The sequence below is a fragment of the Heteronotia binoei genome, chromosome 3, assembly GCF_032191835.1.
Source record: "Heteronotia binoei isolate CCM8104 ecotype False Entrance Well chromosome 3, APGP_CSIRO_Hbin_v1, whole genome shotgun sequence".
NCBI lineage: Eukaryota > Metazoa > Chordata > Lepidosauria > Squamata > Gekkonidae > Heteronotia > Heteronotia binoei.
This window is the reverse complement of record NC_083225.1, coordinates 171,144,584-171,168,460: the sequence shown is the minus strand read 5'-3', so window position 1 is coordinate 171,168,460 and position 23,877 is coordinate 171,144,584. Positions and strand designations below refer to the sequence as shown.

Here is a 23,877-nt window from a genome sequence, read left to right as displayed (position 1 = left end):
GTTATTTCTTGGAATTCTTCTGTGCTTTGAAGTGTTCTGCGTCCTTCAGAATCGCATTGGGTGCACCGTGACACAAGAATGAAGGATTCCCATGTAGGCTGTGATCAACTTTTTTCCCATTAAGGCATGTTTTCTTGGGGAGGGGAATTGTTTCTAAACGAAAGAGTAACAGTGGTTGTTTCATGTTTGGAGTCCACTCCTTAAATGATAGCATCATGTTCGTCACTGGAAAAAAAGACCGTAGATTAATATACAGTAAGCAATAACTAAACTAGGTAAATTCATCAACTGTATGGTTGAAAAACCCACCAAATGAAGAGTGCTTTGTTCGTGATTAAGGGCTTATGTCAACACCCCAGAATGTGGTTTGGCAGTCTCATCACTCAATCTAATTTTGAGAATGATGACAGCTTTCTCACCTGGTTCCCACTTTTGGAGACATGTAAGTCGGACCTTTGCTCTGATTTAGTGAGACGATTCTAATGGTCAATCACCTCCTCTGTTAGTCTCTGCTCTCATATTCATAGGCCAATGGAAAATTCTTCTTGGATGCTGTATATTATGGATGACTGTGGTCATGATGTAAGGAAAATGGATAACCGAAAGAAGGGAAGTTTCTTTTTTGGGGAGAAGATTTTGCAGAGGACAAGGCTGGGATGCAATGGAAGAATTTGATTCATTCATGAAAATGAAACTTGAGTTGCATCAAAGTTTTGATAAAAGACACTGGGCTGTTCTTATTTGAGTGGACTTTAAACCCCTTGTCCATCCAAAGGTTCTCACTAATATGTCAAACATTTAAACTTCTGTATCTTTCTGTTTTGTTCCCCCTACATTCTACTGACTTAGTTTACAAGCCTCTGCAGAATTACTTGGGTGATTTTCTCACTGCAAGACCTTTAGGAAAGGAGATAACTGGATCTCCGGGAGAAGTACAGTTACAACTATCAGATTCCATCCATCTTCCACTGGAACATTCCAGAACCACTCAACCAACTTTTGCCCACAAGATTTCACTTAAAAGATGGTATCATGTAGTAGGCGCTACTTAAACAGCTTATTTTAACAAAAGTTGGTGACTTGTCTTAGAATTCAAGATCTCCCAAATTTCCCTTAATGCTCAGTTGGCTATGTCAAAGCTATCTAAGACCTCTCTGATATCAGAACAGTTAAGCCAATGGCATCAAGAAGTGATATGACCCTGTAAGCATCAGAGCAGATGCTCCATTCTATGCCCTATTGGCTAGTCATATGATTACAGGCCAGCTCCTCAGGTTCTTCCTCTCTGCAAGTGAAATCAGGGCTCTGTTTTACACAGAGGTTAGTTCTCAGTGCCTCCCCCTGAATTCCAGGACAGGAATCTAAGTCATATGAAGTACTGAATCAGACTCAAGACCATAGTCAGCAAGGGGGAGCACAGGGGCGGTGTCCCCTATAGAATCTGCAGCACCCCACCCAATCTTCCCTTTCACTGAAAGGGGAGATTAGGGAAGACTGGGTGGGGGTACCGCAGATTCTATAGGGGGCACTGCCCCGTGCCCCCTGCTGGCTATGGCCCTGATCAGACTGTAGGTCCATTTACCTCAGAACTGCCTATTCTGACTGGCAGCAGATCTCCAAGGTCTCTGGCAAAAGAAAGGAAATTCTGAACACAAACTACCTCAGATTCTTTAACTGAGGATGTAAGGGACTGGACCGGAAACCTTCTATGAACAAAGTGTCTGTCCTACCACTGACCCACAGCCTATTCTTAAAGGATCATTGCTGAGGGGGGAAATGCTTTTATGTGTCGTGCTACCCTTCCTAATTGCAGCGGATAGGCAAATATTTGGCAATAAATATGAAAACAGGAGCAGTTTTTAAAGAAATATAGTAGTTTTTTAAATGAGGGACCCAACTCCAAGAGAAGAGAAATATGCCCAGGGCATATGTATCAGAGGCAGAACACAGCTAGATAAAAATTGTGTCGGGGTTACAAAGCAAGAGAGCGGCAGAACACTTGTCAAGACCAGGCCAGGCCCGAGGTTAATCCAGCATGCTCAAACATTCCTTGCATAAATTGCCACAGGGAAGTCCACAACTGCAAGGAACAAATGTGCAGATGAAACGGCAGCTGGGCTTGCTGAGACAAGGAGTGGGGGGGGGGGAGAGAAACTTGAGCAGAATTTACTACATAGTAATTCTTTCCCCCTCTTTTTAGTACAACTACGTTGCGGGGGGGGGGGGGGGTGGAGAAGCAAAATGCAGATTTAGGTATTCCAGGATCAGAGCGCAGCTGTATTCCTTCACCAGAAACGACTCAAATAAACAACTCTTTGAAGGCCTACGTGCTTCTTTGTTCAGCAGGGGGGTTTGCCAAACAGCAGGAGGGGTCGGAGGTTTGCTGCCATTCAATAGGGAGTGAAGCTGTGCATACAAGCAGCTAAAAGAGTTCAAAAGAAGGGGATGTGGCCCTATGGCCTGATGGCTAAGGAGATCCCGGGAATCAAAGAGAGTCACCTTCTGTCAAACAGGAGACTTGTAAAGATTAGGAATGACAACAAAGGCTTTAACAACATGAGTGTTCCTGTTCTGGCAAGGTTGTGCTGGTCTCCTGCATCACAGAAACCAACGCACAGCTGAGATAAAAGCAAACAGAGGCATCTGGCCACAAACAACTGGATTCAATGCTGCTGAGTTCTAACAGAAGGCATGAGGATAAGTGACTCCAGCCAAGGGTGCAGAAGTCCTCTGTACTGTGCCCTGTAAAAAGGGCAGGAAACAATACCTTCCTGGCACTGACAGGGCATATGATGTGTCTTTTGGGGCAGAGTGGTAAAGCTGCAGTACTGCAGTCGGAGCCCTCTGCCTACAACCTGAGTTCGATCCCAACAGAAGCTGGTTCAGGTAGCCAGCTCCAGGTTGACTCAGCCTTCCATCCTTCCGAAGTCGGTAAAATGAGTACCCAGCTTGCTAGGGGGAAAGTGTAGATGACTGGGGAAGGCAATGGCAAACCACCCAGTAAAAAGTCTGCCGTGAAAATGTTGTGAAAGCAATGTCACCTCAGAGTCGAAAACGACTGGTGCTTGCACAGGGGACTACCTTTACCTTTATCTTAAGGCCTTCTGAAGGTGGCACAACTCCACCTGTGTCCCAAGAAAGGGCCTGACAAAATGGCAGCTTGTAACACTTGGTCTGGGACTCAGGAAGTAAACCTTGGAAGTGTACAACCAGGTACCATAAAAGCAATGTAGGCGTAGCAGAAATCTTGTCCGAAGAAACACTCTTTGAACATTATTCCATTATAGGAGGAACCTTTTGTACTCTGGTGTTGATAACACCTTGATTTCATTTCTTGCTTTGGGTTCTCTTTGCAAAGCCACATCGGGCTTAGGAAAAAGTGGTATATAAATATTTTAAATAAGTCAAACATACATGGTTCGGTACTGGACGCCCCTTTTTGCGTGGTAAGTCCTACATCCAATGTAGCCAATGATGAGAAGCCCCAGGGTCAACACAATGCCGCCTATGAAACTTCCCACATCAAATCCTGAAGATTTGGGAAGGGTTGCTGCAGCTTTAGGAGAGGCTGAAACAAAAGAATTTTTAAAAATTATGTTTATGCAATGCATAAGAACATAAGAGATGCCATGTTGGAACAGGCCCATGGCCCATCCAGTTCAACACTCTGTGTCACACACTGGCCAAAAAAACCAAGTGCCAACAGGAGTCCACCAGAGGGGCTAGAAACCCTCCCACTGTACCCCCCTATCAAGCACCAAGAATACAGAGGATCACTGCCCCAGAGAGTTCCAACAATACGTTGTGGCTAACAGTCACTGATGGACCTCTGCTCCATATGCTTATCCAATCCCCTCTTGAAGCTAGCTGCCTGTGCTTGTAACTGCCACCACCTCCTGTGGCAGTGAATATGTCTGCTTGACGTTTAAAGGCCTTCCCTGTTATCTCCTAATCAAATGGTGCAAGATATACATTTATCCAGTAAAATTAAATACCGTAAATGAACCCTGGTAATCACATTTTTAAAAAGAAAATCTTGATATTCAAAGGTCCATCACTTCAGCTGTGACTGGACTTTCCCCACAACTCTGTAACTGGAAGACACTAGAACAGGTAATTTCCAAATGTTGCAATGCAGATGCTAGAATCCCACAGAAAATACAAGATCAAAAGCACTTACCTGTTACTGCAGTGCTATTGGTAGAGGTTGGTGCCTTGGGTGTTACTGTGGTCACATTGATAGATTTGGGTGAAGTTGGTGAGACTTTTGTAGTGTTGGTTTTTGCAGGGGGGGGATTTGTTGTGGGAGTGGTGATGTTTCTTGTTGTCACGGTGGTGTGTGTTATTGTGGTGGTGGAGGCGGTAGTGTTAGAAGGCACAGCAGATGGGACTACGGGTTGGGTGCCATTCTGGGTGGTGGTGGTAATGTTGGTTGTTGGTTTAACCACAGCTGCAAACATTACAAAGAAGTAGTTTAGTTACAACTCAACATGTACTAAAAAGAGACCTCACAACTTTTATTTAAAAAATGAAGACAATTACCATTAACAAATTAATAATGAGTATTTAAGGGACAGTTAACACATCTTTACACTGTACAATGGCAAATTAATTACTCTGCTGCAAGAGAGAGGACTTTGAGCAAGGTTGACTAACTTGTAACATCATATTTTGGATTCCAAAACTCCCACCAATCTCCAGTATAATAGGTTACCACTGTTTCAACTTAATAGTTTTGGTCACTTTACATCGTGATTCGGGACCCACGTGTGTTGGTTCCCTGTAGAGCTACCCAGTGTGGTTCCATATGTATTTTCTCAATCTTCTTTCCCCAATGGTTGCCAGCACTGTTCCCTCTTCTTCATCAATTATCCTGTGCTCCCAGTCCCAACTCTTTCAGTCATTCTCTGAAACTCTGAAAGGGTTTTAACCCTTTACCAGGTTCAGATGCTCTCTTTGTCTTTTTGCTCCCTCTGATTTAAGGAAGTCTTGAAAGGCAGTCAACGCAGAGAGACAATCTTCCTGTGCTCTGACCCTTCCATAAAAATCAGTAGGTAAAGAATATGCAATATTAAAACCATGTGGGTCCAGTCCCAAAAATATTACCAAGAGAGAAGCAGAGAAATGCGATTATTTCTCACCATCCTTTTAAAAAACACATGTCCAGAAGACACCCTTAACACATCAAATGGAGCAGCTCCATAGATTTAATAAGAATGTGTAAAGAGGTTCACATTTAGAATCAATATTGTGATGAGCACTGGGCAGAGGTGTTACTGTCTCATCTTGGAGTACCGCTGCCAACTGGCTTGGAGAACAAATGTCCTATCCCTTTTATAAAGGCTTGATATAGGGCAGGGGTGGCCAAACTTGCTTTATGGAAGAGCCACACAGAAAGAACATCAGATGTTTGAGCCTCAAGACAAGGAAGGAAGGAAGGAAGGAAGGAAGGAAGGAAGGAAGGAAGGAAGGAAGGAAGGAAGGAAGGAAGGAAGGAAGGAAGGAAGGAAGGAAGGAAGGAAGGAAGGAAGGAAGGAAGGAAGGAAGGAAAATAGATGAGGGAGGGAAGAGGTGGAAAGAAATCAACTTTAAATGCATTCTCCAAGCTGCTGGCTGGCTTGACTTGGACAAGTGATTTAAAGAGAAAAATGCCTTCTCCAAGCTGGCCAATGAGGCAGTGGGGGTTTTGAGAGCCACATAATATGTGTGAAAGAGCCGCATGTGGCTCCCGAGCCACAGTTTGGCCACCTGATATAGGGGAATGTGTAGCTGAAAACTTTCATGGTGAGGAGGTTAATAACACCATATTAAAAGAAAAAAGTGTGCTGTCAAGTTACAACTGACTCCTGGTGACCCCGCAAAGTTCTTCCTCAAGGGGGCTTTCATGGCCAAGAGATGAGCAGAGTGGTTTGCCATTGCCTTCCTCTGCACAGCAGCCCCTGTTTCCCTCAGTGGTCTCCCATCCATGTACTGACCAATGTTCCCTCTGAGCTGCAGAGTTTTGTGAGCAAAAATTCTACTTTGTGAGCTACTAGTATGAAAGTTGTGAGCTACTGGCATTAATGTTGTGAGCTACTGCATAAATTAGTTTGCCCTGGGACCATTTTTCCTGAGCCAAGACAAAAATGTGGGAGCTGGAGGCTAAAAATCTGTGAGCTAGCTCACACTAACTCAGCTTAGAGGGAACACTGGTACTGACCCTGCTTAGCTTCTGAGGTCTGATGTGATCAGGCTGCTCTGGGAGATTAGGGCTAATACCCTATTAAGCCTCTGTTAGAGAGGCAGGACGTTTTTCTCCAGGCCAGTTCGCAACCATAGGTTGGAGCCATTACACTCTACAGTGGAAGGACCAAGATAAGAAGAAACAGAAGGCAAGGAAGGGTAAATGAGCAGTGCAAGAAGCGTGGAGGGTCAGGTGGCAAAGTTCGTACAGATGAAGAACTGGTTACATAAAAGTACATGCACGTGAAACTTCATTATAGTAAAAGTAAGACCACCGGTCTATCCAGATCTATGTTATCTATGACCAGCAGTTGCTCTTTGAGGACTGGGGTGGAGGTCTTTCACGTCACCTCCTACCTGATCCTTTTAACTGGAGAAGCTGGAGATCAAACGTGGGACCTTCAGCATGCAAAGCAGATGCTCTACTTCTGAGCCACAGCCCCTCCTTGAGAGACAGAACTCACTATCCTACTCTATGTGGGCGCTGCTATGCAGAGAATCCGTGCTGCGAACTGGCTGCATACATGTGATCCAAACAGAGAAATGGCTCCAGTTGTCCGTGGGCATACAATTAGCTCACCTTCACGTCCCTCCACCTACCCAAGAAGTAAGAGACAGAATATAGACCATAGAACTACACATTTCCTATCCCTATCCTCTCTGAAGTGACCTTGGGAAGACAGGCAAAGGTTAAGATTCTTTCTTTTCCCACTCCTAGTATTGCCATTGTAGGGATGGGGGGAGCCAAGGACTTCACAAACTTGCTGACTGATGCTGCCATGCAATATCCTCAGTAGAATACAGGCATTAGTGAGCAATGAGCCAGGCATGAGAGAAGGAACCTTTCAGCAATGAGAGATTACCTCACCACCACTGAAGATACTGGCGGTACTGCATATACAGATATCTCCTGTCTGTCCTGGACATATTTATATTTAAGAAATATCATTTTTTGTTGTTCAATCGCACAGTCGAGTCCGACTCTTTGAGACCCCATGGACAAAGTCACACCAGGCCCTCCTGTATTCTACCATCCTCTGAAGTCTGCTCAAAAGAAATATCATAGTGGAAATTGAGCTCAGAGAATGCACTTCCTCTGAAACCAACTGGATCTTCATTTAAAACAACAAAATGTACTTTGTTAGTATAGCAATATAATTCTCACAACTGAACATATATGTTACGTGTTACTGTTTGAGTTTTGTACCTTCACATTCCCAACCTGTATCCTCATATGCTGTCAATGGGAGAGGGGAGAACAAGCTAACAAATCTGTCTCATTTAGGAAGTCTTTAGTAGAAGATATGAACTCACTCATTCAAAGGGCACACGGTCTTGATCTCTACAACTGTGAAACAGGAAGTCCCCAGTTTCATCTCTGCTAGGGCCTCAGACAAGATCTCAGGCAAGCCTGTTTCTCCCTTTCATACTTATCTGCAATCCAGGGATGAAAATACTGACCTACCACTGTATTGTAAGAATTACTGAGACTGTGTACATTAAAAGTTTTCAACAGTCTGAAGAGCTAAAGGCCTGAAAAGTACTATTATTGCTAACCACTCCTTGCATATCTAGCATAACTACTATTTTCTCATGCGTATATGTTCAGTCTTAGAAGTTTTATTCTCCGCTGATTCTACCATTTTAAAAAATGGTTTCTCCCAGAGTCCCATGTTATTTGTATTTCAAATAGCTGATTACCACTTAAGGATGAATAACGTATTCAACATAACCAGCTGCAAGGATGAGAAAACATCAAGTAGAACCCGAGAAGCTGGATTTCACTCTTAAGCCCGGCAATGAATGAAAGCTCATTTGGGGAGGGACGGTGGCTCAGTGGTAGAGCATCTGCTTGGGAAGCAGAAGGTCCCAGGTTCAATCCCTGGCATCTCCAAAAAAGGGTCCAGGCAAATAGGTGTGAAAAACCTCAGCTGGAGACCCTGGAGAGCTGCTGCCAGTCTGAGAAGACAATACTGACTTTGATGGACCCAGGGTCTGATTCAGTAGAAGGCAGCTTCATATGTTCATATGTTCATATGCTCAGCCTCTGCCGAAGAGACAAAATATGCAAATATCTTCCTGGCCCTTTTTTTGGTGCCGTGAAATTTTAGCCAATGAAAAGACATTGATTAACTCAACTTGAGAAGACTAATATATCCATCAGCCCTGCATTCGTTAATGATGTGTTTTGAAAAGCAGATAAAAAGCAGCAGAGCAATCTGAATGAAAGCATATGTCCTTCTTACGGTAAACACCGGTACCTTGGTGAACGCTGAATAGTTCCTGGCAATTCTTCATGCAGTGAGAATCTACTGGGAAATATCAGCAACTCTGCAAGAATTTCCTAGAGCTGTTGGTCAACGATCACATTTTTTCCATATTTCCGCTGTTACTGTCATATAGTTACATTTTTCTCAATAAAACCTCCTTTCCAAGTTTAGGGAGCTATCTGTTAAGGAAACTCCAACAAGATAAAACAGCTTAAAGCAACCATCTCTTTACATCCGCACACTATCCTCGCATCCTACATCCTGGTTTATATATGTCTTCTTCCCTAGCTATAAGCTCTCTTAAAGCAACACGCCTAAACATCATGTTTCCTCCTCTCTTAACCTATTACATACTAATAACAGATACATGTTTTACTCAAACAAGTACAAAAAATCCACAACTGCAAGAAATTCACCACACATCATTGCATAACACAGTCTAGTCCAAACTGGTGATTGTCTAATTCTTACATCTTTTCCCCCCCCAACCACTACTGCAAATGGTGTTATCTTGAGGTGACGATGATTAGGGCTGGAATTCTAGCAGGAGCTCCTTTGCATAATAGGCCACAGACCCCTGATGTAGCCAATCCTTCAAGAGCTTACAAAAAAGAGCCTTGTAAACTCTTGGAAGATTGGCAACATCAGGGGTGCGTCGCCTAATATGCAAAGGAGCTCCTGCTAGAATTCCACCCCTGACGATAATTGATAAATGTATCTTGAGGTGATGACTGAAGGCCTGGATTAAACCCATCTTGATCAGGCCCAAACTTATCTTGAAATACTGGTGACAAAAAGGAACCATCTGAATCAGAATTAGTTTCATTCCATCTAGAAAAAGCTAGTACCAACTGGGAAACATTCCATATATGCCCATCAGATCATCTATAAGTACACAACACTTTTTTCTCCACAGTCACAAGAGGTTGAGTTACACTCTCCTTTCTGCAAAATTCCACGTCTTCTCACTCTTAATAAAAGAACCACATTCAAGTTAAACATTTTTAGTACCTCTGTGCTTATCCGTATAAGCCTTATATCTCTTTTGCTTTTGAACACTCTCTTTCTTAACAATTTGCCTTCAGGGCTCAAAGAACATTTAATTTAGTGCACAGATCTCTCCCATGTAATAATTCTGCCAATGATCTTTGTGTTGTAGTATGTTATGTTGCCATACACGTTTGCAAAAAACCAGTAGTAGAAGTAGTTCATGCCTTCCTTTCCAATTCAGTAATCTGCAAACTGTCTTTCAGACTTCTACAACAATTAAAAATTTCTCCATTTGATTGCAGGTAACACATAAATGACCTTCTATGCATGATGTTTCATTCCACAAGAAATCAAACTCCAAAGAAGTTAACTGGGCACCATCATTCTTTAGGGTCTTCTTTACTAAAAATTATAGACAAAAACTTAATCACAGCAGCAGCAGAAGGTTGTGATGTAAATGCTATTTCTGGCTACTTACCAAAGTCTATTCAGGTAATGACAGACTGACGATCAATGGAAGCAGTAACAAAGGTTCCACAACATCAATTGCAACCTTCTCCCATGCAGAGTGTGGAAATGGAACTGGCTGCAATGGTGCTGGATATGTAACTGCTGTTGCATTTTACAAGGCGCACACAGATTACTTATTCCAGAAGAACAGCACCCTGCCCATATATCTTGCCCATAATACACATCAAGGAACTGTACAGATTAAACAACAATTGCAAGATCTGTATTGGTGTTTTGGGATGGGGATTCTTAAGTGGAAGTAGCTATTAAAGTTTGTATTCCCTATCAGTTACACATTAAAACAGTAGTAACGCACCCACCGCCATTGCAGCCAGTTCCATTTCTACACTCTGCATGGGAGAAGAATGCAACTGAGATGGTGTGAGCTGCAGGTTAAAATGCTTGGGGTTCTTTAGCTTGGAGAAACGTCGACTGAGGGGTGACATGATAGAGGTTTACAAGATTATGTATGGGATAGAGAAAGTGGAGAAAGAAGTATTTTTCTCCCTTTCTCACAATACAAGAATTTGTGGGCATGCAATGAAATTGCTGAGCAGTCGGGTTAGAACTGATAAAAGGAAGTTCTTCTTCACCCAAAGCGTGATTAACATGTAGAATTCACTGCCACAGGAGGTGGTGGCTGCTATAAGCATAGACAGCTTCAAGAGGGGATTGGCTAAGCATATGGAGCAGAGGTCCATCAGTGTCTATTAGCCACAGCATATTGTTGGAGCTCGCTCTCTGGGCAGTGGTGCTCTGTATTCTTGTGCTTGGGGGCAGGGGGAACAGTGGGAGGACTTCTAGTGTCCTGGCCCCACTGATGGACTTACTGATGGCTCCTGGTTTTTTGGCCACTGTGTGACACAGAGTGTTGGACTGGATGAGCCATTGGCTTGATCCAACATGGCTTCTCTTATGTTCTTATGACTGGCATCTTCTCCCGAGTCGATCCAAACTAGGCAACAAAACAGCTTGAACTGAACCGGCTGGGGTCAACTCCTCTTTACCGTTGACAGCCACTGCCCCGCTGATGGAGAGGGGTTCATTGGTAGATCCTCCGCTTGGCATGCAGAAGGTCCCAGGTTCAATCCCTGGCAGCATCTCCAGCTAAAAGGACCATGCAGGAGGGGATGGGAAAGACCAAAGCATGAGAGCTTGGCCAGAAAAAAGTTTCAGTCCAGTGGCACTTTTAAGACCAACATAGTTTTATTTAAGTCTTAAGGGTGCCACTGGACTCACTTTATTCTGCTGCTTCAGACCAACACGGGTACCCACCTGAGATCTTACCATAATGGGCTAGCCTGGACCATCTGTGTCAGAGCTCATAGAGGGAATTCAGCTCCTGGCAAGTTCTAGACTGCGCACTCCATGCTCTCTGCCGCCTCCAGCCTCCAAAGGGCTTGTGAAGAGAGTGAGAGACATGGAGTGCCCCCTCCTGGAAGAATCTGGACCTGCCACTGCCTGCTTCGCTGCATGTAACTCTCTCTCCAGCTGTGTTTGGGGAGGGGGCCAAAACAAGGTCTCTCATTGGGCTGTGTGAGCACACACATCCATGAAACGCAGCTGATGGCACTGTATTGTTCTGTGTCAATATGCGGAAAGTAACATATTCAATGGGTGATGTCACTTCCGGTGATGCCAGGGGATGTGGCCTTAATATGCAAATAAGTTCCTATTGGGCTTTTTCTACAAAAAAAAGCCATAATATGCTCTCCACACCTCTGAATAGTGTTCAGGAACTACAGGTGATTCAGAATTTCATGGGAGGGGGAGAAATATGACCTTGGCTTTGAAACACTGGGTATTACTTGGTTTCGGTACCCAGTTCAATGTGCTGGTTTTGCCTCTTTATATTCCAATGCTGCTTGGGGAACACAGTATTTTATGAACCCCCTCCTTCCATATGAACATGTGTGTACTCCGATCATCTTGGAGTCACAGTAGATAGCTCACTGAAAACATTTACTCCTGGCCCCACTGGTGCACCTCCTGATTACACCTGGGTTTTGAACATAAGAGAAGCCATATTGGATCAGGCCAATGGCCCATCCAGTCCAACACACTGTGCCACAAAGTGACCAAAACCCACCCCCCACAGTGTATCTGAGGCCTTCAGAAGAGTGGCTGGGTGGCTCTCTTAGCAGCAGTGCGAATTTTATGTACTGTATATCTTCACCTAGAGTGGTTTGTTGTGCTGTGCCTTCTTCAGCCTTCAGAGCAGGATGGTATTACTGCTGCTTTTTTTTTTTTTGACTGTGTGGTGTTGTTTTAACTGCTGGGATTCTGAATGTAGTGGTTTTGGGTTTTATCACACTACTGGCTGGTTAGGCACCTGAATACTGTTCTGATCTCTTTGTTTTTAGTTCACCATTTAGCAAGCTGCTTAGCAGGCCACAGGTCAAAAATAGTCTAAAAACATTAAATGACAGCATTGTGGTTAAGGGGCTCTTGGGGCAAGTTGTGTGTGTGGTGTATGTGAACAGCCTTGTTTGGGTCTTGCAAACTGAGGGCCATGGCCTCCTTGATCCAAGTCAATCCATCTCATGTCAGGTCTTCCTCTTTTCCTACTGCCTTCAACTTTTCCTAACGATTGTCTTTTCCAGTGACTCTTGTCTTCTCATAACGTGACCAAAATACTATCGCTTCAGTTTAACCACATTTTAGCTTCCAGGGAGAGTTCAGGCTTGATTTGATCTAAAATATTTCTGCAGTCCTTGGTAACTGCAGAACTCTCCTCCAACACATTTCAAATGAATCCACTTTTTCCTGTCAGCTTTCTTCATGGTACAACTTTCACATCCGTATACGGTAATGGGGAATGCAATGGTATGAATTATCTTGATCTTCATCGCCAGTGACACGTCCTTATATTTAGATTCTTTTCGAGCTCCTTCATGGCTGCCCTTCTCAGTCCCAACCTCCTTCTGATTTCTTGGTTACAGTCTCCCTTTTGGTGGATGATGGAGCCAAGGAATAGGAAATCTTGAACAATTTCAATTTTTTCTTTGTCAACCTTAGTAAAGGTAGTCCCCTGTACAAGCACCAGTTGTTCCTGACTCTGGGGTGACATCGCATCACGATGTTTTCATGGCAGACTTTTTACAGGGTGGTTTGCCATTGCCTTCCCCAGTCATCTACAGTTCCCCCCCAGCAAACCGGCTACTCATTTTACCAACCTCGGAAGGATAAAAGGCTGAGTCAACCTTGAGCCAGCTACCTGAACCAGCTTCTGCCGGGATTGAACTCAGGTCATGAGCAGAGAGCTCAGACTGCAGTACTGCAGCTTTACCACTGTGTAATTCCCAGGTCTTTTTTTTGTAGCAGGAACTCCTTTTCATATTAGGCCACACACCCCTGATGTAGCCAATCCACCTGGAGCTTACAGTAGGCCCTGCAATAAGAGCCCTGTAAGCTCTTGGAGGATTGGCTACATCACAGGTGTGTGGCCTAATATGCAAAGGAGTTCCTGCTACAAAAAAAGAAGGCCTGGTAATTTCCCAGAAGTCATTACTTTTGTCTTTTATATGTCCAGCTGTAATACCGCTTTGACACTTTCTGCTCTTGGAAAAAGGACTGTTTACATTTCCAGCAATTCATGTGCATGTATTTTCTTATATGGAAGTAAATCAGACCACAGGCCTTGATGAGACATGAGCAATATTCAATTGAGAAGTGCCTGGGAGGTTGATTTCAGAAGAATCAAAAAGACTACAGAGGCCAGGCAGTGAGAAAGAACGCAAGTAAGTTGACAGTTCTGAGTGGGAACCCAGCAAACAAGCTCCGGAAATAGCTTGAGGAATGGACACAGTAGGGTGGAACAAAAGATCTAAAAATAGGCAGGTTTAAGGAGACAATAACTGCAGAACTCTCCTCCAACACATTTCGAATGAATCCACTTTTTCCTGTCAGCTTTCTTCATGGTACGACTTTCGCACCCGTATACGGTAATATAAAGAACTTGAGGCAAGAATGGGCAAGGATCTACCCACCTGCAGAAAGTGCAAAGGAGATCTTGTTCCCTGAATAAAGCACTAATATTGTATTAATATGGATTTGCTATCTGTGAACAGGTCTTCTAAAAAAAAATCCCTGTAGATAACACAGGTGTATGTGAATTAGAAAAAATACTGTTTGATGTGGAACAAATAAACTATATGTATACTTTAAGATCGGAAATGGTCTTTCTGCCACTCAGATGATACCTCAGTTTTCATTGGGGGGGGGGGGGAATCAGAACTAAACCACGATTTAAAAAGGACAAGAAATGCTATAGATGTGCTGATTTTATAGATGTATTCCTCATAACGACAATCATATTTGCATTTTAATGTATGTTTACTTCTTAGAAATGGGGTCAAAATGCTTTGAGACAATTTCAGAAAAATGTTTTGTTTTCTACAGCACCAATGTAACATTTTCCTGCTTTGTTTTCGAGCAGAGGTGGTCTTTAGGATCTTTCAGTGTGGTATAGTGGTTAAGACTTGCGGACTTTAATCTGGAGAACCGGGTTTAATTCCACACCCCTCCACGTGAAACCTGCTGGGTGACCTTGGGTCAGTTACAGTTCTCTCAGCCCCACCTACCTCACCGGGTGCCTGTTGTGGGGAAGGGAAGGGAAGGCGATTGTAAGCTGCTTTGAGATATCTTAGGGTAGAGAAAAACAGGGTATAAAACCTGGTCTTTGCAGCCTGTACTTGCTTTTCTTTTACAAGAGGTTTGAGGTGGGGGTGGGTTATGCCCAGTTTTGCTTAATTCAATGGACTGAGAAACAATTCCTGATACTGATCTAGCAGCTCACAAAGCGCACACACAGTATGTGTAGAAGACTACACTGACACATTAATTGACTTACTTTCCTACAGGCCCCAGAATTTATTGCAAGAGTTGAAAAATCCACCACTCCCTTGTGAATCACCTCTGAGGGAGACTGCAAATTGGAGAACACTTCCACAGATTGCAAGACGATTGTTAGAAATAATGATAAATATAGAAGAAACTCCTTGGAATACCTGTTCTTTTTGAATTAGCAATTCAGTTAGGGAAAGGTAAGGGAATGCTTTAAAGCAAGTACTGAATTTCTTACAGAAGATAACAAACAGAACTATTATTATTGGCAATGGGCTGGATCTAGCCAGTTTTTACTTTCCCCCCAATTTCCCTTTTTACTGCAGCCCCTAACTCACCTGACTTTTCTAAATGTAGTCCTCCTAATTTCCTAGGAGTCAAAACAACCCTTCCTTTCTTTTTTCACCAGCAGAAAAGCTCATTGGATCCAACCCTTTAGCCCACCTCTGCTCCAAGGAACACACGGTACCATATTTCCCTCAGTATGTACAGGACTTTTTTTGTAGTAGGAACTCCTTTGCATATTAGGCCACACACCCGACGTAGCCAATCCTCCAAGAGCTCTTAGTACAGGGCCTACTGTAAACTCCAGGAGGATTGGCTAGATCAGGGGGTGTGGCCTAATATGCAAAGGATTCTTACTGCAAAAAAAAAAGCCCTGAGTTTGTATCCTCATAAAGAATCCAGCTCAGTGGGTCAAGCTGAGAGACAGGGACTTGGCCCAGCACAGCCAATCAGGTGCCTTGATCTAAATGCAAGTATTAGTCCATGAGACCAAACTGGCCTAGCCCCAACTGAGAATATGACTGAACTTTAATTTTCCCAATGAAACAGATCAGGTGGCCATGGTTTCTCCACCAATTTCTTGTCCTTCTGATACTTTTGATTGAGACAATGGTGTGCGGATAAGCAGGGCTCCTGCCTCCACCCCCCCCCACCCTCACAGTTTCTGTCAGCCAAAAGAACTCAGGGGCTGCAGGAGTACACTTTCACGAAGCTGTGACCAATATCCACCCTGCAGGCCCCTGGTCATTTCAGTTGCCAAAATTAACCAATGGGGGAGAGAGGAAAGAGCTCCTCTTCCGCCCGCCCCCCCAAACTGCTGTCCTGGTCAGAATCAAGTCTATCTCTGCTTTTTATATACAAGTTGCCATGGGGATTGGAAGCTGCAGCATCGCTTCAAATCCTTGCGTCAAACTTGTGGAAGTAATAATCTCTAGGTTGCATCTCAGTCATCTCCTTCTCCCCTAACAACCATTGCCAAGTTGGACTCAACAAGCATAAATATGTAGGAAAGAGAAAGGGAGCCAGAAACTAAACGTTTTTAGATAGCATTCTCTCAAAGTGCTGAATTTGTCAACAAGAACTTTGCTTCCAAGACAGATCAGAAATGCTCTAAAAATGAACAAAATAATTCAGTCTAATGTTTTACTGTTTCCTGTAAACTGCCCTCTATAATAATTAGTGTATGTATTATAAAACTGCCACACTGCCGGGTAGGAATTGGCAGGAAGCTGGGCATTGTGGGCAAGTTTCTTGCAGCACAGAGGTGTGCCAAGAAGTCATGTCTCAACTGTACATGCAGAGCAATGCATGTACTACACCAAGGCTGTCCACATTTTCTCTGACAGCTGCTTCAATCTTAACAGTTGAATAGGAAATAGAAATTCAGAGGGTGAAGCCTTCCCAGCAAGCAGAAACAGAGATGGGGAAAAGCCATTCCTATAAATATGTGAAGCTATCATACCAATTTGAGGTTTTGTCTACCAATCCCCAATGACCAATGGACTCCCCTAAATTCTTTCCATGCAAGAATTTTTAAATGTATGAAGTAGTTTCACATTCTTCTTAGGTTTTTCTTGTATTTCTTCATTCTGAGAAGTCTGGCTTTAAACAGAACCTTTCTTTGAAGAAGGTTTTGCTCTGCCTAGATGTCAAAACGGGAATGCTGTTTTTTTAAAGAGCATCCACGTGATGTTGCATTCTGTGTTCCAACCATCCCTTCCTGTCCGCAGTATGTTCTTTCCCAAACCTGCTTTGCTACAATTTTTTGGGGAAGAGTGTCATACAATTGCATTTATGCATCTGGATGGCAAGGCACCCATTTTTCTAAAGATCTCACCCATATCACATGAAACTGCTTTTATACTGAATCAGACCACTGGTCCATCAAGTTCTATATCATCTACTTAGACTGGCAGCAGCTCTCCAGGGACTCAGCTGGAGGTCTTTCACATCTCTCTTTAACTGGAGATGCTGGGGATTGAACTTGGGGCCTTCTGCATGTGAAGCATTGAGTCAAAGGGGAGGGGGTGAAGCACTGAGTCAAAGGGGAGGGGGTGCCACCTTCCTGCCGTCAGCACCACACAGCTGCTGTTTTCCCTGATGTTGTCACTGGAACTCTTAGGGGTTCTTAAACAAATAGTATTTGCTATAACCAGGGCTTTTCGGATGTGAGGGAGATCTGGCTGTGACATCTGTCTCCCCATTGATCACCAGGGTTGATTTGGCTGATCTAGCTGGATAGGCGGGTGTCCCCTACCTCCCTCACCGCTCCATGTGTGTCCCTCCTGAAGCTGCACGTTTGGTGGAAGAGGACGACCATCCCAGATAGAAGGAGTATACTGTCCTTTGGTCAAGGGTATACTAGGGCTTTTTATGAGCAGGAATCCATAGGAATGCAATTCTGGCTGGCTTGGTATCAGGGGGTGTGGCCTAATATCCAAATGAGTTCCTGTTGGGCTTTTTCTACTAAAAAAAAGTACTGGCTATAACACTACAGCAATTGATGATTCTTTTTGGTGCCTGACAGAGGAAGGACTGCAAAAAAAGTCCCTTGTGGAAGTTCCTCTTCCAGTTTCAATGCCTCTACATTTGCACCAGCAATGAGAACAACACGGGGAATCCTCACTGTGCAGTATCGACCAGGGAGAATAAATACAGCAGAAAGGAGGGAAAAGGAGAAATGGAAACAAAAAACCTGCAGCGACACAGTTCTACTACCTAAGCCCTACCCAGCAGGGAAAGGAGTAGGATATAAGTTGAATATAAATAACAATAATTTTGCAGTAAGCCTTTAGAAAAAGAAAACGGTGGGTAACAGTTAAGCTTGGTACACAGTGAGTATAGGACTGGTGGCTTTAGAAATGAAACCACAGGTATTCCCGCCGCCCCAAATGTTTTATTCAACTCATCCCTCACTTCAGACAAGAGAGCATGTCATTCCCTCCAATTTACAGTTTAAAAAAAAAACAAAACAACATTAGCTAAGGTTTCATTGTCATGGGGTCCTTTCCTTGCTGTACTCACCTACTAACAACTGGGATGCTCAGGTCCTTTGCACAGCATGAATGAAACATACAAATAAGTAAAACACACACGCAGACCAGATTTTAAATGCTGATATGTGAACCCTCTAAAAAGGGGGAAATATTGCTATATGCTTTGTTTTCTGCAGAGCTTCCATGTTCCTTTAAAAAAAAAGGATTTTAAATCCAGCAGAAGTCACGCTGTTAGATCTACATTAGTATTGGCCAATTTGGATGTTTTGAAACTTCTCCATGTGGTGGAATGACTTGGCAGTGCAAACGGTCTTGCACAGCAGGGCATGGAGGGGGCGTGGCCACATTCATGAGCTCCACCCCCCCCCCCATGAATACGCGTAAGAAAGTTTCGGTTTAAGACAGCGGCTCCAGTTGTAGTGATGAACAGGCAGAGATAAAAACAGAAGCATAAATATTGACCTAGGGTATTCTTTCAGGGTTTGGTGAAACTCAACATTCCCAAAGAATGCCACAATTCCACTAGCGGACCACCTGATTTTATATGAAACAGTCCACAGCAACAAAATTAAACCATATGAAAGCAGTAGGGTAGGGGAGGCATTTAAAAGCTGAAACTCACGTGCTGTACTTGTGTGATCTGAAAAAAAAGAAGACAGGAAAAAAGAAATGAGATCTGATTTCCTCCTCAGCCTCTTTTGATTTTTTAAAAAGGCAACTCTGTCCTGCTTGCAAAATGCATAGAAATGATAACCTGCCCAGCCTGTTGTTTGAACTTGCACGTGGCGAAATGCCCAGCTGCAGTTCCTTCCAAGCAGATAATTAATCCATGATGAAACACCCAAGCACGTTGTTGCCTTCTGTGCCTTTGTTCTAGATCCAAACTGCAGCGATATGTTTGGACCAACATCCCTTCCAAACAAAAGACTTCTCAGTTAGCTGAAATGATCCCTGTTGACTTCCCCAGCGTTTTGGATCAGGTGTGCATTAGGGGCGGCCGTTTTGAAAGGGTGCAGTGTTTTTAAAAGAACAACAGAACTTCCGCTGAATAGTAAAAATGAGTCAGTTTAATGTTGTGAATTTCATTGAGTTGGGGACGCATGGAAAGCTCTATCACTTCAATCCTTTAAATGTCCAAACTGCTCTGAGAAGAGATTCCAAGGTTCACCCCACCCCCCATGCAGGTTACTCTGAACAGCAGAGCCAGGATAAACATCATTAGCTTTCTGCATATCAGAAATTAATTCCCACCTGTACACCCCACCGAGCAAACTCACCCCATTCTATTTATTAACGCTCACAGACCAATTGGTCATAAGCAATTAACACTCACAGACCAGTTGGTCATGAGCCTGCTTCGGCAGGGAGGGTGGGATATAAATCAAATAAACCTAAAGAAAAGACACAAAATATGAGCCCTGGAAATGGATGTTTTGCAAACTGGATAGTAAAGGAGTGTGTAGGAGCCATGGGGAAGTGCAAAAGGGCAGGCGCATCAACGCTGTGTTGAATTGTCACAGGAAAGGGAAGTTCAAGGTGTGGGTGGGTATAAGCGCGTCAGCATTGGGAAGGTGTATTCAATTTGGCTTGTAGTTCAAAAGATGGTTTTAGAAGGCACTGCAAGTCTGAGACAAGGGTGGAATTCTGTCGAGTTTGTTGGGTTCAGCACACGTACATAATAATATGACAGACAGAGGCGGACTGCTGAGTGGCTTCAAATGGTTGTTCCATGATGGACTATACTTCTTGGGCCTTGTGGTAATTCAGTCTGAGACCTGTCTCCCACATGCAGATGAATAGAAGGGGCAAACTGCTGAGGCGGACAGAATGGACTGTACTAGTTCAGATGACGGACGATTACATTTTTCGAAGTCCCCCTATGTTAAAAAGTTCCATGAAAATTACACAAGATGAAAAGAACTCCCCTCTCTCACGTGATCTGTTTAGCTGTAGGCAATTTTTAAATCGAGGAAAAGGGGAGCATTGGAACTGTGACTTGCCCTCCTCATTTCAAATGGTACAGTCCATTCTACATCCACAGGACTCTATTCTGTTATTTTGCAGTCTTCCTGTTTCACATGGCTGCCTTCTTAGATAAGGAACTGGATAACAGTCTTTATTTGTATGTGCACTCTTCCCATGTTGCCTTGGTGTATCTTTGGTTACATTAAGTACTGGAGCTTGGCTGGTGCTAAAAAGCTGGAAAGTACTTTCTCCTCCTGGCAGTCTGGCCTGTTTCTTCCCACCCATCTTGCCTTTGAGGAGGGAAGGGAAAGAACAGGATGTGCTCCTGTTCATTCCCGTGCTCAGGTGCCTCCATTTCACTCTTGGTTTTGGCAGATCAGCTCTCCACTCCTGCCCCACAGCTGTGTTTTGCCTCCTGTATTTGTACTGTGCTAGAATACAGAATCATGGGGATACCTGTACACACAGCGCCACTAGCCTTCAAAACAAGTGGCACCTGGAATGTTGAAGTTATAGGAAATGTTATACCGTTCTAAGTCCCCTGACTTCAATGGAATTACAGGGGTGAAAAGTGGCTTAGGATGGCACTGTTGGGGATTACATCTGGTGCAAACACACACACACACAGTATTGCAGCAGAGAGAGCAAAATGGCTGAGCTGAGACTTACTTATTCCCTTGGAAGCAGGAACAGGGGGGTCTGCTTGGTCATCTGAAACAGACACATTGTAATAAATAACTGCACTACATTTTCATTCAATGCCACAAACCTTCACGCTCATAACAATCTCTATGTAGTCATTTTTATTTACGTATTTATTTATTTAGTTGACTTATATCCCGCCCTTTCCCGTGAGTGGGCTCAGAGTGGGGAACAACATCATTTAAGTCACAATCAATACATACATATTAAAACCACTAAAGCAATGTAATAAAACCATTAAAACAATAACACAACAGGGTAGGTGGCAGTTCTAATTGGGTATGTTCAGCGTATCAATGTAGCTATAGGCCTGAAGATGGCATTATCAGAGGAACAGCGTCACAGCTAGGAAGGCCAAGTAGACGGAATTTGGGCACCCACAGCCTGAACCAAAGGGCCTGCAGAATAGCTCCATCTTACAGGCCCTACAAAAAGGTAGTAGATCAGGTAGGGCCTGTATGTCTGCAGGGAGCTGATTCAACCAGGCCGGGGACAAGGCCGAAAAAAAGCCCCGGCCCTGGTTGAGGCACGACAGATATCCTTTGGGCCAGGTATGGTCAACAGATACTGTGAGGTAGATCATAATGATCTCCGGGGCACATATGGGGAGAGGCGGTCCCAGAGGTATGGCGGTCCCAGGTCATGTAAGGCTTTAAATGTCAGAACCAGAACCTTAAAGTGGATCTGGTACTCAACTGGTAGCTAGAGGAGTGTCCCTACGGAAATTTTAATGAAGGAATTAGATGTGTGTGTAAATCTGCTTAAAATGGCACTGTCAGGATCACATCAGGTGGAACCCCTCCTCCCAAAAAACTACCACCCCCAAAACAACAACAAAACCACAAGTTTGTCCCTTTGTGTGAAATGCACACAGACCTAAGCGGTGAGTCCCAGCAATGATTTCTAACTAGGGTTTGCACTCGATTTGTTAACCAATGACATGTATGTAAACATGATCCACAACAAGTCTGATCACCCCTTGAGCTGCTGAGGAGAAAAAACCAACCAACCAGCTTTTATATTTGCCTTTGGAAGCTGCTGATGCAAGGCTTTTCATTGTATTGCAATAGAGAGGGGGGAAACAGCTAAGCTGAACTTACTTGTTCCATTGGAAATGGTAGAAACAGGGTCAACTGCTTGGCCATCTGAAACACACACACAATCTGATAAATATTTGCACTACATTTTCATTCTGAGCCTGCTTTGTGAGAAAGGCGGGCTACAAATTGAGTAAAATAAAAATTCAGTGCTACAAACCTTCACACTCATAAAAATTTCTATGTAGTCATGCAGCATCCTTACAGAAATTTTAATAAAGAGGCACACAGCTTGTACATTCACCATGCAAATAATTTCCTGGGGAGCTCTGCTCCCATATTACAGTATTTTTGGTATAATATAAGGCCACAAATCATAGAATCGCAACAGTTCAAAGGGGCAATACAGGCCACCTAGCCTAACCCCCTGCTCAATACAGGATCAGCCCAGAGCATCCCTAACAAGTGTTTGTCCAGCCACTGCTTAAAAGACTGCCAGTGAGGGGGAGCTCGCCACCTCCCTAGGGAGCTGATTACATTGCTTAACAACTTTGACCGTAAGTAAGTTTTTCCTAATACCCAGCCAGTACCTTCCTGCCTTTAATTTAACATAAGAACATAAGAGAAGCCATGTTGGATCAGGCCAATGGCCCATCCAGTCCAACACTCTGTGTCACACAGTGGCCAAAAATTGTGTGTGTGTGTATACATACACACACACACACATATATATACACACTGTGGCTAATAGCCACTGATGGACCTCTGTTCCATATTTTCATCTAACCCCCACTTGAAGCTGGCTATGCTTGTAGCCGCCGCCACCTCCTGTGGCAGTGAATTCCAAATGTTAATCACGCTTTGGGTGAAGAAGTACCTCCTTTTATCCGTTCTAACCCGATTGCTCAGCAATTTCATTGAATGCCCACGAGTTCTTGTATTGTGAGAAAGGGAGAAAAGGACTTCTTTCTCTACCTTCTCCATCCCATGCATAATCTTGTAAACCTCTATCATGTCACCCCGTAGTCGACGTTTCTCCAAGCTAAAGAGCCCCAAGCGTTTTAACCTTTCTTAGGGAAAGTGTTCCAAACCTTTAATCATTCAAGTTGCCCTTTTCTGCACTTTTTCCAATACTATAATATCCTTTTTGAGGTACGTTAACCAGAATTGCACACAGTATTCCAAATGAGACCGCACCATCGATTTATACAGGGGCATTATGCTACTGGCTGATTTGTTTTCAATTCCCCTCCTAATAATTCCCAGCATGGCGTTGGCCTTTTTTATTGCAATCGCACATTGTCTTGACATTTTCAGTGAGTTATCTACCACGACCCCAAGATCTCTCTCATGGTCAGTCTCTGACAGTTCACACCCCATCAACTTGTATTTGTAGCTCGGATTTTTGGACCCAATGTGCATTACTTTGCACTTGGCCACATTGAACCTCATCTGCCACGTTGACGCCCACTCACCCAGCCTCAACAGATCCCTTTGGAGTTCCTCACAATCCTCTCTGGTTCTTACCACCCGGAACAATTTAGTGTCATCTGCAAACTTGGCCACTTCACTGCTTACTCTCAACTCCAAATCATTTATGAACAAGTTAAAGAGCATGGGACCCAGTACTGAGCCCTGTGGCACTCCACTGCTTACCGTCCTCCACTGCAAAGACTGCCCATTTATACTCACTCTCTGCTTCCTATTAATTAGCCAGTTTTGATCCACAAGAGGACCTGTCCTTTTACTGTATGACTCTCGAGCTTACCAAGGAGCCTTTGATGAGAAACTTTATCAAAAGCTTTCTGGAAGTCAAGATAAACAATATCTATCGGGGTCTCCTTTGTCCACATGTTTGTTCACCCCCTCAAAGAAATGTAACAGGTTAGTGAGGCAAGATCTTCCCTTACAGAACCCATGCTGAGTCTTCCTCAATAACTCGTGTTCATCAATGTGCCTACTCATTCTGTCCTTGATAATGGTTTCTACCAACTTTTCCGGTATTTAAGTCAGACTGACTGGCCTGTAGTTTCCCAGATCTCCTCTGGAACCCTT

At 43.7% G+C, this 23,877-nt stretch overlaps 1 protein-coding gene across 1 annotated transcript in view; it reads right to left on the bottom strand.

Annotated features, from left to right (window-relative positions):
* Window positions 1-4,054: 4,054 nt before the first annotated feature.
* The window catches only part of LOC132569134 (adipocyte plasma membrane-associated protein Hemomucin-like), a 33,407-nt gene continuing 13,584 nt past the window's right edge, over window positions 4,055-23,877 (bottom strand). The window contains exons 2-6 of the mRNA XM_060235317.1: window positions 21,886-21,930; window positions 20,753-20,794; window positions 18,741-18,758; window positions 4,181-4,450; window positions 4,055-4,104 (exon numbers count right to left, since the gene is read on the bottom strand). Coding sequence (XP_060091300.1) covers window positions 4,055-4,104; window positions 4,181-4,450; window positions 18,741-18,758; window positions 20,753-20,794; window positions 21,886-21,930 — 425 coding nt within the window. The remainder of the gene's footprint in view (window positions 4,105-4,180; window positions 4,451-18,740; window positions 18,759-20,752; window positions 20,795-21,885; window positions 21,931-23,877) is intronic.